Genomic DNA, 13,552 nt, shown 5'->3' with positions numbered 1-13,552 from the left:
AAAAAAAAAAAATTTCTAATGTTTTGCTTCTTGGACTTTACACACCTGAAACTTGTCTATAGCACTTGTTCACTGCTAATCTTATAGTTGTGTAAATTGCTTCCTTGTCCTCATTTGTAAGTCGCTTTGGATAAAAGCGTCTGCTAAATGACTAAATGTAAATGTAAATGATTTAGCTATGTTTTGCTGTTGAGGATCTGTGGTGCTTGTACATATTCTAGTCTTATATCTTTATATTACTGAAGGCAGTTTGTTTCCCAGTGATGGGTTGCGGCTGGAAGGGCATCCGCTGTGTAAAACAAATGCTGGATGAGTTGGCGGTTCATTCCGCTGTGGCGACCCCGGATTAATAAAGGGACTAAGCCAAAAAAAGAAAATGAATGAATAAAGGCAGTTTGGGAAGTAGGCTATTATTGGTTAGATTATTGGTATTGAACGTGTGCTATTTGTATGCTTCTTTCAAATTAAATGTAAAATAAAATTGTGCCCAAAATAAGTTGTGTAGAATTGTTATGAAATTACCTCCAATGACACAAATTAGTAAAAGTAATTTTTAAAGTTTTTTTTTTTTTTAATTAGTGATGGTTTATTAGATTTTAAAGAAAATGGTACCAAAATATTTCCTTGATTGTTATGTTTTAGTTGGTGAGGTACACTGTCGTTCTACAACAGCGAGTAGCAGGAATTTTTATCCTTGTAGATTTAAGAGTGAAACAGGTAGAAATGATTTTTTTGTGTACCAGCCCTGCTGCTTGGAATGTACTGTCTATAGGAGTTTTAAAGAGATTCCATTTAAGAGTGTTTTAGAAGGGAAATTAAAAAATGGTTGTTTTACAGTTGAAGTTGAGGATTTATGTTGTGCTGAGTTGCTGAGCTGATGTTTGCACTCCATTTATGATTTACTTCATTTTTTAAGAATATCGAGGACAACAATGGAAATATTTTTGTGTATTTTATCCTCGGCAGTTTTTAAAATATGTATAAATTAGTCTAACTGGACTTGTTTGCATATTTATGTTAAAATTGTCAAATAAAATCAATCAATCATTTAAAATTAAAATAATCAAGTCTCACCAAAGATGATTCCTTGGATTTGCTTTTTTTAACGTAAAAGTGGTTGTAAACAATTTATTTGGGCTGAATTTAAACAAACAAATTCAGTTGAACATTAATAAATTTAATTTGTTTAAATTCAAAGCATTTAAAATGTTTGCAACAATTTTGTGGATTTTTTTCAGTGTAGTATACTTCAAGTGCAAAAATGTTAGTAGTCAACTAAGTGTGATGTAAAGTTCACTTAAAGAATAGAAGTATAAAAATGACAAAATCTAAATTTAACTGGCCCACCGAGAAAAATCATTTTGGATTGCTTTTCTGAACTCCTAATGTCACTAGTTAACACACTCAATGTATTTTTTTTCAACACATCCCATAATTTCTAAAATATCAACCTCTACCTAATGTTTGATATGTTGCTGTATGGTAAAAGTACCAAAATGAATACATATACTATGAAAAATCTGAAAATATTAAGTGAAAACGTAATCAAAATAAAACATTTCTGAATACTAAATCATCTTTATTTTTTGAAGTATGCCAGAAAATATTTCAGACTCTCATTTAACATGCTTTCTTGTTTGTTTGTTTTTTTACAATGAAACCAAAATCAAGAGTAGTAGTGCAACAGGATTATGTTTGTTTGGTTTTTTGTAAACCAGCAATGCTGTGTGTGTGCGTGCGTGTGTGCGTGCGTGCGTGCGTGCGTGTGTGAACCATTATTAAAAACAGTCATTCAAAGGTTAAAGCATACTTCAAAGTGTGCTTTCAGAAACTAAAAAGTGCTACAAGTTATATAAAATTAGGTCTTAAGCTCAATTTCTGGAGGGCCGCCGCTCTACACAGTTTTGCTCCAACCCTAATCAAATACAGCTGATCCAACTAATCAAGGTATTCAAGACTAGTCTGACTAGGCTTGGAACAAAAATGTGCAGAGCTGTGGACCTCCAGGAATTGAGTTTGAGACCTTTGAATGATTTTTGTGTTTTTTTTTCTGAAACTTCAGCGGCATCATGTGTTTCACATTCAGTACTGCAGGCGTGTGTGTTTTTCAGGCAGCTTTGGGCACGGTCTGCTTCAACAAAACAAACACTTATTGGACAGCAGCGGTTTCACTGAAGAGCCATGATTCGACAGAGTTACTTGTCTACTCCCACTAAAACACTCATAACAGATTATAATTGGTGGAATTCAAGATCCCGCCCAATTGCAAATTTAGTATTGGTCGATAGGTCCGTGTGGGGGTGGGCAGAATCTTCCAGAATTTAGTGGCGTGGTCTTTGACGGAAGAGCTTTTCACGAGAAGCAGAACAATCAGAAAATATAAATGTTATAGGGATTTGTATTTTGAGTACAGTCTTTGAAATATCTTATCGCGTGTAACCGATGAGATCAGAACGCGCAGACAGTTGACTGAAGCAGTGGATGAAGTGAAAGTCTTGTCACGTGAGTGCATGTAAATACTGGTTAGCCATAGCAACCAGCAAGATAACAAGATATTAAACATTCAGCGGAAGTCATGAATAAATGAGTCCGTCCGGATATCTGTGTTTTACTGCGTAAATGCCAAACACGTCATTTGATTTCCAGCGTGACCAAGCAGCAGCAGCAGAAGATGGACGGGAGTGTGACAGTCATCACGAACCCCACCGTGTCCGTGCGGGTGACCAGCACCGTCAGTTCCTTCGAGGTGAACCGGAGATTCAACCGGGGAATAACGATCGCAGAGTTTAAGGTGCGGCCGTGTGATCGTGCTTGTGTGTGATTTACAGTAGACTAACGTTAGTGGGTTATGTACTGGGAAACTTTGCTGTTTTCAATATGTCCAGTGTCATTTCAGATACAAATCATGTTTTTGTTTTCTTGTTTATCTTATAAATATACATGGAATAGTATTTTAGATAAAATGGCTTTACTTAGTCACATATGTAATGCACTGTTCACATGTAGATGCACTGTGTGTTGTCCATTGTGGCAATATGGCCCAATAACAGCCATGAACATCATTCTTGCGTGATTGTTGTTATTCAGTACAAACGTCATTTGTACAATTGAGTGTATTTTATCTCAAATGAATTCGCATTTAATTAAAATATCTGAAAAGGAAGAACAATAGTTTTCCTTCCCCCAAACCCCCCCCCCCCCCCCCCCCATCTCATTTTATTTCCAAATTTTAATGAAAAATACAAAATCTAGTTGGAAAAGTAAAACACATGTATATATTTTTGTTTTGTTTTTTCTTTTGAACACTAATATTAGTTTACTTCCATCTAGATACATGTCGCCATTCAATAATTCAATATATCGAAATAACGATTGTGCGTAATATTGTTATCAGGGACATTTCAAAATACAGTGAATAACTAAAACCTTTATGGCCCGTTTCCACTGAGTGGTACGGTAAGGGTCACCTTTATGAGGCTTGCATTTCCACTGCCAAAAGGGTACAACAGAAAGTTTCAGTCAACGTAATTCTCACACGAGAAAATGTCAAAGTAAAGCTGTACAGGTCATTCAAATATCATATGAGAATCACTTCTCACAAAACAGATGCTTTATACACATAAATACTTGTGTGTAAATGTTTATTACTAACCTTTCTATGAACATGATTTAAATGATTTAATAACTGCAGATCAGTGATGCGAAATAGCCTACTGTGGAACGTAGCGATTATATAATATAAATAAATGCAACATATATGAACACATACAGACACCTGCAGTCTCTGATATGTTACCAATTACAGAAAAACTACACACAACATACATTTAGTCCTTATTTGGGTTTAAAAACAACATGTAACATATGTCCTACAGTCAGTGCAAACCTCTCATCTATATCTTTAATCTTCACCAGCACATGTAACCTCTTGTTAGAACGTAATTCCATCGTTTCGAGTTCATAATAGACCAAAAGGTGATGAAATTAGTTAAACGTCAGTTTGTTCATGTTTGCTGAAAAAATAATTTGCTCCTTTGTTTTTCTGTGCACCATTTGACGGTGGAAACGGCCATAAAAGTGTACCAAACTGAACCGTACTGTACTGTTCCACTTGGTGGAAATGGGCCGTTTGAGTACTTTTCGTAAACATTCAGATTGTATTTGATTATTTAGTTTAATAGTTAAAACATGAAAGCATTTTGCTAGCGTACATTTTGTTGTTAAAAATGTTGACATTTGTTCATTTAACTGAACTCGTGATGTAAACGGTAAAAGCTTTTATTAATCATAGGTGATGTTAATTTCTCACTTAATGGCTTATGGGATGTTTAAATCGTAATCGTAATCTGAGAACATTTTGCTATCATTTTATTAAATGAATTTGACAAATAATGAAATTCTTTTGTATTTTTAAACTAATATTATCAATCGTTACTTCGATAAATCAGTTTTTTTTTTCACTGTTGATTTTAATTTATTAAGTAATGTTTACTAATCAGACTTTGTGCAAATCAGGACGTCGCAAAACCTTTTGAACACAAACATTTTGCCACTAAATGCAAAATTTAGCTATTGATTGTAAAGTTATTAGCATAACGCTTTTGTAATTAAATCAAATATTTTTGTTTGAGGGAGCATAAACATTTTTACAGACGAACACACAAATTCCACAGGAACATGAAAGTTTAGCAAGATAACAATTTTTCATTTGTTTTCAAACCATCCCATGCTATAATATAAATTGTCAAGAGAGTGAGGTTTGTTCTGTGAGTGAATTACATCCACAGGACACATTGCTTGAGTCATTTTGGAATCATATTGAGGTTTTAGTTTGGTCATTGAACCTAACTAGTATATTTGTTTTCCAGAGTAAACTGGAGTTGATTGTGGGCACTCCAGCTGGTTGTATGGACCTAGAGCTGTTCAGCTCCTCAGACAAGTACCTACAGAAACTAGATAACAATGAAGCTCTGCTGGGCTCCTATCATGTGGATGATGACTGCAGAATACATGTGGGTATTTACACTTTCTGACACCTCGTCTATAAAGTAAACAACATGACACAATTAAAACATGTAAAAGGATGCAATTTCATCCTAAATTTCCACCATTTGACTCATTCCTGGGTCAACATATTTTGTTGTTCCTGGAATATCATTTCACTCTGGAAATTTAGTCAAAACCTTATTCCTACTCCTAAACCTGGACTATCCACTTGTTAAGTTGTTAAGTAAGACATATGGAATACTGTTTCCGGGTCCAAGCTGCTATTCACTTGAATTGAGAAAATATTCTAATGTGACCACTTTTTAGTCATATCACACATTAAATAGATTTTTTATATAAAATCATGGTGTACACGACAGTCTCTGGACTTTTTGCATCACAGACAGCAATATTTTAACAATTTATAAAAATAAATCACATTCTGGTCATCGGAAATTAGGCATGGATATATATATATATATATATATATATATATATATATTGCAGTTGTGATTTTCGATAGTATTACAGAGCTTTGTAAATGTTTATTATTACCATTTGTTGATTCTCTAAATCAAGCCGCTTTGCGTGATGTCACACTTAACATGCGGATACTTTGTATTATATTGTATCAATTTACAAAACTAATTACCGCTTATGCAAAGTGTTTTAATGCAGAGTCTATGAGCGGGGACAGTACATTTGACGTTGTTCTCTTTTCTGACTTTTTCCTTTTTTGAAAGTTGTGAAAACACTGCTGTGGAGTTTTTCTTTTATTATTTGAGCAAATAGGAATACAAAAAATCTATTTGCAGTGTACCCAACTATGACGGCTTTACTGCTGAGAAACCTGGAAATGTGAAAAGGTTCTATACATTCTGCATTCAATTTAAATTGAAGTAATAGGTTAAAATTAACACCCAACTTCAATTTTAAGGCTAAGCTTGAACAGAAACTGTAAGCTGTGCCTTATGTCTGATTGAAATGTTGTTTTAGAGTTTTAGAACAAAGATTGTCTGGGATTGATCTGGGAACATGTTGCATTTAGTAAAATCAGATTCTGACATACTAAAATTTCACAAGCTGTCGCTGTCTGGACATTTTGAAAGCATTTTGATGGCAATGATATAGACTGAATTTTGATTCATCGAGTTGTTTTATTTGCAGGTGACAGACTGCAGCGGTACACAGAGCGGGGAATTCACAGATTTATCAAAAGTGGAGAAATTTGAGATCTCTGATGAAGCCTATGAAAAAAGGGCAGGTAACTAATATGTCATAAATCATTTTCCTGTGAAATGTGTCATTTAGAAAATAAATGAATAGATAGTTCATCCAGAAATGAAAATTTACACTATTTACTCTCCCTCAAGCATTTACAAACCTTTGTGAGTTTTTTTGGTTGAACACAAAAGAATATGTTTTGAGAGCTGAAATTCTGTAACCATTGACATAGTAGGAAAAACAAATTCGATGGATGTCAGTGGTTACACAAGTTTGCAGATTCTTCAAAATATCTTATTTTTGTCCAATAAAAAAGAGAAACTCAAACAGGTTTGAAACAAGTGAGGGGTTAGTAAATGATGACGGGATTATACATTTTTCAGGCATTTAATACAATAGCTGTGTAGGGGATTTGGTTGAAAAGTTTTTTTGTTATGCTGGTTGAATGTCTGCACTCATCACAATGGCACTCATTATGTTAAGTTGTCTTAATATATTTAATGTGTATATGTATTAGGTTACTCTCTTGTCACTTCAGGTTTCAGGTCTGTGACCATCTGTGCACATTCATGTTTTGTAGAAAGCATGGCTATTTGGAAAGTGATTTTCAAGGGTGTGCAGGATCTTTAGAGATTGCTAGCATTTCTGAAATTACCTACCATACTTTTAGATAGTTGATCTGTTAACCAAGTTACAGTAAAACAGCACCTGACATAAAAGCAAATGAAAAACTCTGTATTATGCATGCCAGGCCAGTAGTTGATGTAACTTTGTAGCACCACCATTTCAAAAAATCTATATCTAAACCCCTAAAGTGCTGCTGTCCTATAAACAAATGATCAAATACATTAAAAAATCTGATTTTATTTGTAAAATGCTATCATATATAAACGTACCCTGAATGTTAGATTGCAGTCAGTTGTTTATAAAGGGACAAGCAGACTAAAACAGTATGTCTGGCATAGATCTTTCACCTAAAGATTTTTAATCTAAAAAAACAACAACTTCGCTTTAATTATTCATGATGCATTTAGAACATAAATAGCATTAAATAAATAGTGTGAAAGTATTATGTAATTTATTGATATGTTTTTAAAAGATAAAATGATACACTTACTAGAGCTGTGGTAAAAATAAAATGCTTGAGAAATTGATTCTGCATCTTAAAAATGTGTTCATAATTCATTTTAGATCAAAACCGAGCTTAGTTTAGAAGTTAACAGCACATGATGTTGTATGTAGTTTACAAATCTGCTTGCATCCAATTCCTTACACATGCCACTTGAACCTGAAACAATTATTAATAAAGCTAGGAAGGATTTAAGCAAATTACAAGTGTTCATAGTGAGCTGTGTTTACAGATGGACAGTACAGGACACAGATGTACTGTAAAAAAATAGCATAGAGCACCATCTGCTGTTAAAAAACTAAGCTCAGAATCTATTCAAGCTATAATATCAATGCATTTTTCATCACAGCTCTAAAGTTTAGTAGCCTAAATTAAAAGCATTTAAAGAGCCCATATTATGGGTTTTTGAAAATGCCCTTCCATGTAGTGTGTCACACAGCTCTAAGTGAAGTGAAATATCCAGCTAAGGCTTAAATCTGTAAGTGTACAGTGTTTAAAACTATTGATTCATCTATAAAAGAGTCGACTCATAGTGCTTCAAACGAGTCGTCTTGATAACGAGTCATTAGGTGTTTCGCGATGACGCAGCCACGAAACACAAGCCTCGCCAGTAGTTACGCGCGCAAACCAGGCCCACTAACACAGAAAAAACACTAGACACACACACACAGACGCCGCCGGTCGAATGAAGTCACGCTGTGCTCAGATGGATAATATTGACAGTCTCTACCCAAAGATGAGTTGTTAACCTGGTACAGTACACGCGGTTACTCTTTATATTCTCTTATCACATGTAAGCCACGTTAAAAACGCGACGCGTGCCGCTTTGTTTACGGATTTAACGTTAAAGGCTTTTGTGAGCTCGCGTTCCACTGCCGTTTGTCGTTGCTATGGCGATCGATCGTAAGCTAGGAGACAGGAGACTCGTGTCACTTTCCCTAGTTCTTCTGAGGAGCGTTGTGTGTGTGTGTGTGTGTGAGAGAGAGAGAGAGAGAGAGAGAGACTCGCGTCGCTTTCCCTAGTTCTTCTGAGGAGCGTTGTGTGTGTGTGTGAGAGAGAGAGAGAGAGACTCGCGTCGCTTTCCCTAGTTTTTCTGAGGAGCGTTGTGTGTGTGTGTGTGTGTGTGCGTGCGTGCGTGCGTGCGTGCGTGCGTGCGTGCGTGCGTGCGTGCGTGCGTGCGTGCGTGCGTAAGAGAGAGAGAGAGAGAGACTCGTGTCGCTTTCCCTAGTTCTTCTGAGGAGCGTTGTGTGTGTGTGTGTGTGTGTGTGTGTGTGTGTGTGTGTGAGAGAGGGAGAGGAAGAGAGAGAGACTCGCGTCGATCTCCCCAGTTCTTCTGAGGAGGGTTGTGTGTGTGTGTGAAAAAAGCCTTACACTATGAAGCGTGTATGCACTGTGACTACTTTTATATAGTTGATTACCAGCTGGGCATTTCACTCTGTCTCGTGCTGAAGCCTGTCACTGTCGACCAATCGCAGCAGGCTGTCATCGGTCCAATCAGCGCAGATTAGCTTCGCGCTGACGAGAGGGTTGGGAACAAATGAATCGCTGAACGATTCATATGGGAGTCGCTGGGATAATTAGGTAAAAATAAATGCAGATTATAAGACCATCAAAGTGTTTTATGACCTTGCATGCATATTAGACTGTTGTTGGAGACCCTTACAACCTAATTATGACCCTATTTCATGTATAATATGGGCTCTTTAAACAGTTACGTCAAACATACTGTAAAGTATCTTTAATGAATTCCTTTAATAAATGAAGTTGTGTTAGAAAAGCAAATAACTAACTTTTCAGTTTTGTCATTTGTCAGATTCAGTTCGGAACTTCAAGAAGAATATGAAGTTAGGTCGATTTAATGAAGAAGAGAGGGCCAAGCAAGAAGAGGCTGTCGCTAAGAAAGAGGAAGAGGAGAAGGTGGCCGCTGAGGTCATCGCTGTTGGAAACCGCTGTAAAGTTCAAGTTCCTGGGCTGGCCACTAAGATTGGCACTGTTATGTATGTTGGTAAGTTCACCCTCATTTTCATATCACACCACTCAGATTAAGACTTTCATTGTTTCTGCTGTTTGCATGACCTGATTTAATCAAATCTGCTGCTACTTCTCACAGTTCGGTTTAGTTTTAGGTCATGGTTTTGGTATAGTTCATTATATATGTTCAGTAAGAAAGCACCGTCAAAAAACAAACTCTACAAGCAAAATAAAATACAAAATCAAAACAATATAGCAATTATAATACTAAAATAAACTGTGTCTTTTCAGGTTTTTAGATGCACCTAACAGGAGTTTTCAGTTACATAAACTGAAAAATATAATCAAATATAACACTGTATATGGTATATAATCTTGACTGTATGAATTAAATAAAGGTTAACCAATACTGAACTATATACACTTATTCCCACACTTATTAAAAGAACTTAAAAGTATTGAATTTTAGACATATGGATTCAAGGACTGGAAAGTACTTTTGAAACAAACACAGGTCCTTGAAAGTGCTTGAATTAAATTAGAAATTAAATTTGTTTATTGTTTTATTTCAACAATTGTTCTCATTTGTCAGAAACAATGAAAAAACGGAGAAATCCTTAAATAAAAAATCTTACATTTAAATCTTTGTACAATAACACTGACATTCGATCAACATTTCAGAAACGCATTTAAATATTACCATTATTGAATTCAACAAATTTTATTAAAGTTCTTTAATCATGACTTTAATTACTCAATTAATTAAATTATTACTCAACGTAAATATTAAGTGTAAGTGAAATGTCAAGTACTTTCATGGCACTACATACAGGGCTTGTTTTAAAATGAATGGTGCTTTAAAAAGTCATTGAAAGTCCTTAGCCCCTTTCACACAGTGATAGCGGTAAATATGGGGAAAATTTATGGAACGACTCTACTGGTAAATTAAAAAAAGCGCTGTTCACACAGGCAAGAGCATTTCAGAATTTTTCCGGAAAAGACCATTCAGACATCCATTCCGAAATACCGGTAAATTCTGTCATCATTAACCAGAAATGAGCTCTAAACGGCTGCGCTTGGATTTCTAAACATTTGACTACATTACAAACTCTGTGAATGGATAAGTATTGTGATCTCCTTCGATGAAACCATAAGGGCCGATCACATCGAACGTGCCTTGACATTCCAACGTTTTTGTTGACAAGAAAAAAAGATGCGCGGTTAATTTTTTTATGTCGAATCAGCTGGGTATTGAGCGAGTGTTGCAGTTGATATTATATTAATATATATTTAATAATATTGTGATATTCAAGATTTGTGAAGCCATACAGCTCCAAATAACTCAAAACAGCAATCACCAGTCTCTCCTCTATCTTCAAAAGTCTCTGTTGTTGTCTTGACAACACAAACACTGCAGGCACCTCAACTGAAACCCCGCCTCTGCTTTCATTTGACTGGAGAATGAAAAAGACGTGACGCCTTTTCCGCTCAGAGTTGACAACCGCGAGCACACAGTGCGCAAGGGCAAAAACGCGAGGCGCAACAGGCGGTTATAGCACAGGGCGCATAAGCAGCACGTAAAACGCTCACAGTCGTAAATAAAATATTCAAAAAAGGCTCCTCTCAACGCAAAAAGCGGCCTCATATGGAGGAACACTTTCGCATGTCGAGATGTTTATAAAATATGTGTGTGCTGGCGCTCACCGACTGCTTCACGTGCACACGCAACAGATCTTGAAGGTAAACAAACAGCAGTTTATCATAAGCATTTTATCGATAATTTTTTACACAGCTGGCATTAAGAAGGAACATAGAAATGTTATCTGACTAACATCTAGCAGCTAAATGTCTCTGGAAAAATATTCAAAGGCTTTTTTTTTTTTTTTTCCATAAATAGCGCGGATGTGAATGCGTCTGAATGTTCTGATTGGCTGGAGTAGACCTCTCACGTCAGTGCATTCTAAACACAGATGTGCTCTTTCTGGCAATTTTCCTTCTGTGTTCACACAAAGCAGCATTGCGGCAATTTACCGGTAATGTTACAACTTCTCTTTCCATAAAATTGCCAGAACAAATGCACCGGCATTTTTAAAAAGGGCCTGTTCACACATACAGACCTTTCTGAAAATTGCCAGTAATTTTCCGGAAAGGTCTGTATGTTTGAAAGCGGCTCTTGAATCTGCTGTTCATGAAAGCGTGGGAACCCTGTATATAGCTATCCAGTTAGGAGTAGGGGATTTTATAAATTGTGGTTGATTAATTAAAATTAAAAACACTCCTGGGACAGCAGGAAGAAGATGTTTTTACTTTAAGATGCAGCACAATGAGAATGTTACAGACAACACAATTGTTGTCTCTGACAAACGGCTCATGTTACTTTCATTTTCATTTCACTCCTACTTCAGTGTTCACTAATGGGACATTTAATGGGACGTGTTTCAGTGCACAGACATGTTGTTGGTCATATTGGAAACGTCCTGCTTTTTCTGCATTTCAAATTGAAATGCATTCACACTTGAAGAACTTTTTCAGGAAAGTTCTCCCAGTAAATGTTTTAGGAATTATCATTTATTAATGTAATAGTTTGATATAAATAAATTTCTTATTTGTTTGCATGTCTTTTTGTTGTGAGCCTATTTTATTATATTAGTATTCTGAATAGATTTTCCAATGAAGCTGACATGACATTAACTAAAAGATGCTATATGATGCATATAGTCATGTTGAGTGCTATATTTATTTATTTAAAATCCCTTGTTTTTGTACTCAGCTAAGTGCATTCATATTTTTTTTTTTGCATTGCTTCTATTGTTTTCAGGTACAGCAGATTTCAAGCCAGGTTATTGGGTAGGTGTGAAGTACGATGAGCCTCTCGGGAAGAATGATGGCAGGTCAGTACAAGCACATGCTGTTTATGTTTATGAATAATGCCAGCATGTTTTGAAAAATGACTAATGTGACTGTTACATGAACCTTAATCGAACCTTAAAGGCTAACTGATTCTTTATGTTTGTCTCGATTTAGTGTGAATGGGAAACGTTACTTTGAGTGCGAACCAAAATATGGTGCCTTCGTGAAGCCCCTCACAGTAACTGTAGGAGATTTCCCAGAAGAAGACTATGGTTTGGATGAGATGTGAGATTCAGAAGCAGTCAGAACAGTTCTTCAAGGTGTTTGCAGTGAGACTTTGCTGAAGTAGAAGGGTTTTCTGTTGTCATTGAAGATCATTTTGTTTTATGCTGATCTGGAAGAGATCGGCAACAATTATACCTTAATTTCCTTCAGTCAAACTCAAGATATGATCTCAAACATCATCTGTGCCCTGACGACTGGAAGTAACTGGTAAGGCAAATCTGTGAACATCAGTCAAGGTCAGAGTATAGAACCTAGTTGAACTCACTTGCATGTTGATTATTGAATTCCAAAGTTCTGCAGCTAATTTGAGTCCAGGCTTAGTCATCTTACTTCAAACAAAACCAACTAAACAAAATGTTCTTTGCGTTTTTGCAATTCTGTACACAATGTATTGTATAGAGGTCTTATTTGTACTAATGAGTTCCTGCATTTTTTTTTGCTTTCTTATGCATCAACATGACTGTGTTTAGGGTCTCAGTCCCTTATTGTCTTTGGCACTTTAGCAATTAGCTGACATATGAGTGCAGTAATGTAGAATCCTGTGGCCTCAGTTTTTCTGTATTTTCAGTGTAAATTACAGAAGTGTGATAAGAACTCTTGCTTTTTACATTGGCATGTAAAAATGTTGATGCATGTCAAATTCACTTTGAACAGAATGGCCTCATGCTTTTATGGAATTCTGTTTAGCAAAATCTGTTTTGAATAAATCCATGTGCCAACTTTGGACATCATGCAGACAGATGCACAATTTGTGTTTTTTCCGCCCTGGAACTGCCTTAATACGCAGCACAGAACATGTTGATCTGGAAAATACTAATGCAGAACTGCACTAAATCTTCATGACTCATGGGTAGGGCCAGACGGAATCTGTGAATGTTTTTTGCTATTTCTGCTGAGAATTTTGGTAAAAATCTGCAGATTTCTGCGGAATTATTTTAGGAGTATCATAACTAAAACCTTAATATGTAAAAAATAAAAAAACAATATCTTTTTACCTTTTATTTAATTTAAAATGCAAATCCAATTAGATTCACATTCTTTGGTAAACAAAGCAAGTCTCTCATATAATATATCTACTATTAGACAGAAAATATTACTGTACAAACT

The 13,552-nt window shown here is 35.7% G+C and overlaps 1 protein-coding gene across 1 annotated transcript; it reads left to right on the top strand.

Moving 5' to 3' along the window:
• Positions 1-2,312: 2,312 nt before the first annotated feature.
• On the top strand, positions 2,313-13,180 carry tbcb (tubulin folding cofactor B). Its single transcript, XM_056478727.1, has 7 exons — positions 2,313-2,502; positions 2,647-2,791; positions 4,869-5,012; positions 6,154-6,250; positions 9,153-9,344; positions 12,129-12,201; positions 12,335-13,180. Exons 2-7 carry the CDS (start codon positions 2,672-2,674, stop codon positions 12,447-12,449), a joined length of 741 nt encoding a protein of 246 aa, XP_056334702.1. The 5' UTR covers positions 2,313-2,502; positions 2,647-2,671; the 3' UTR covers positions 12,450-13,180.
• Positions 13,181-13,552: the final 372 nt, after the last annotated feature.

The sequence above is a fragment of the Danio aesculapii genome, chromosome 18 (assembly GCF_903798145.1).
Source record: "Danio aesculapii chromosome 18, fDanAes4.1, whole genome shotgun sequence".
In the NCBI taxonomy this organism is placed as follows: domain Eukaryota; kingdom Metazoa; phylum Chordata; class Actinopteri; order Cypriniformes; family Danionidae; genus Danio; species Danio aesculapii.
This window is presented reverse-complemented; position numbering and strand designations above follow the sequence as displayed.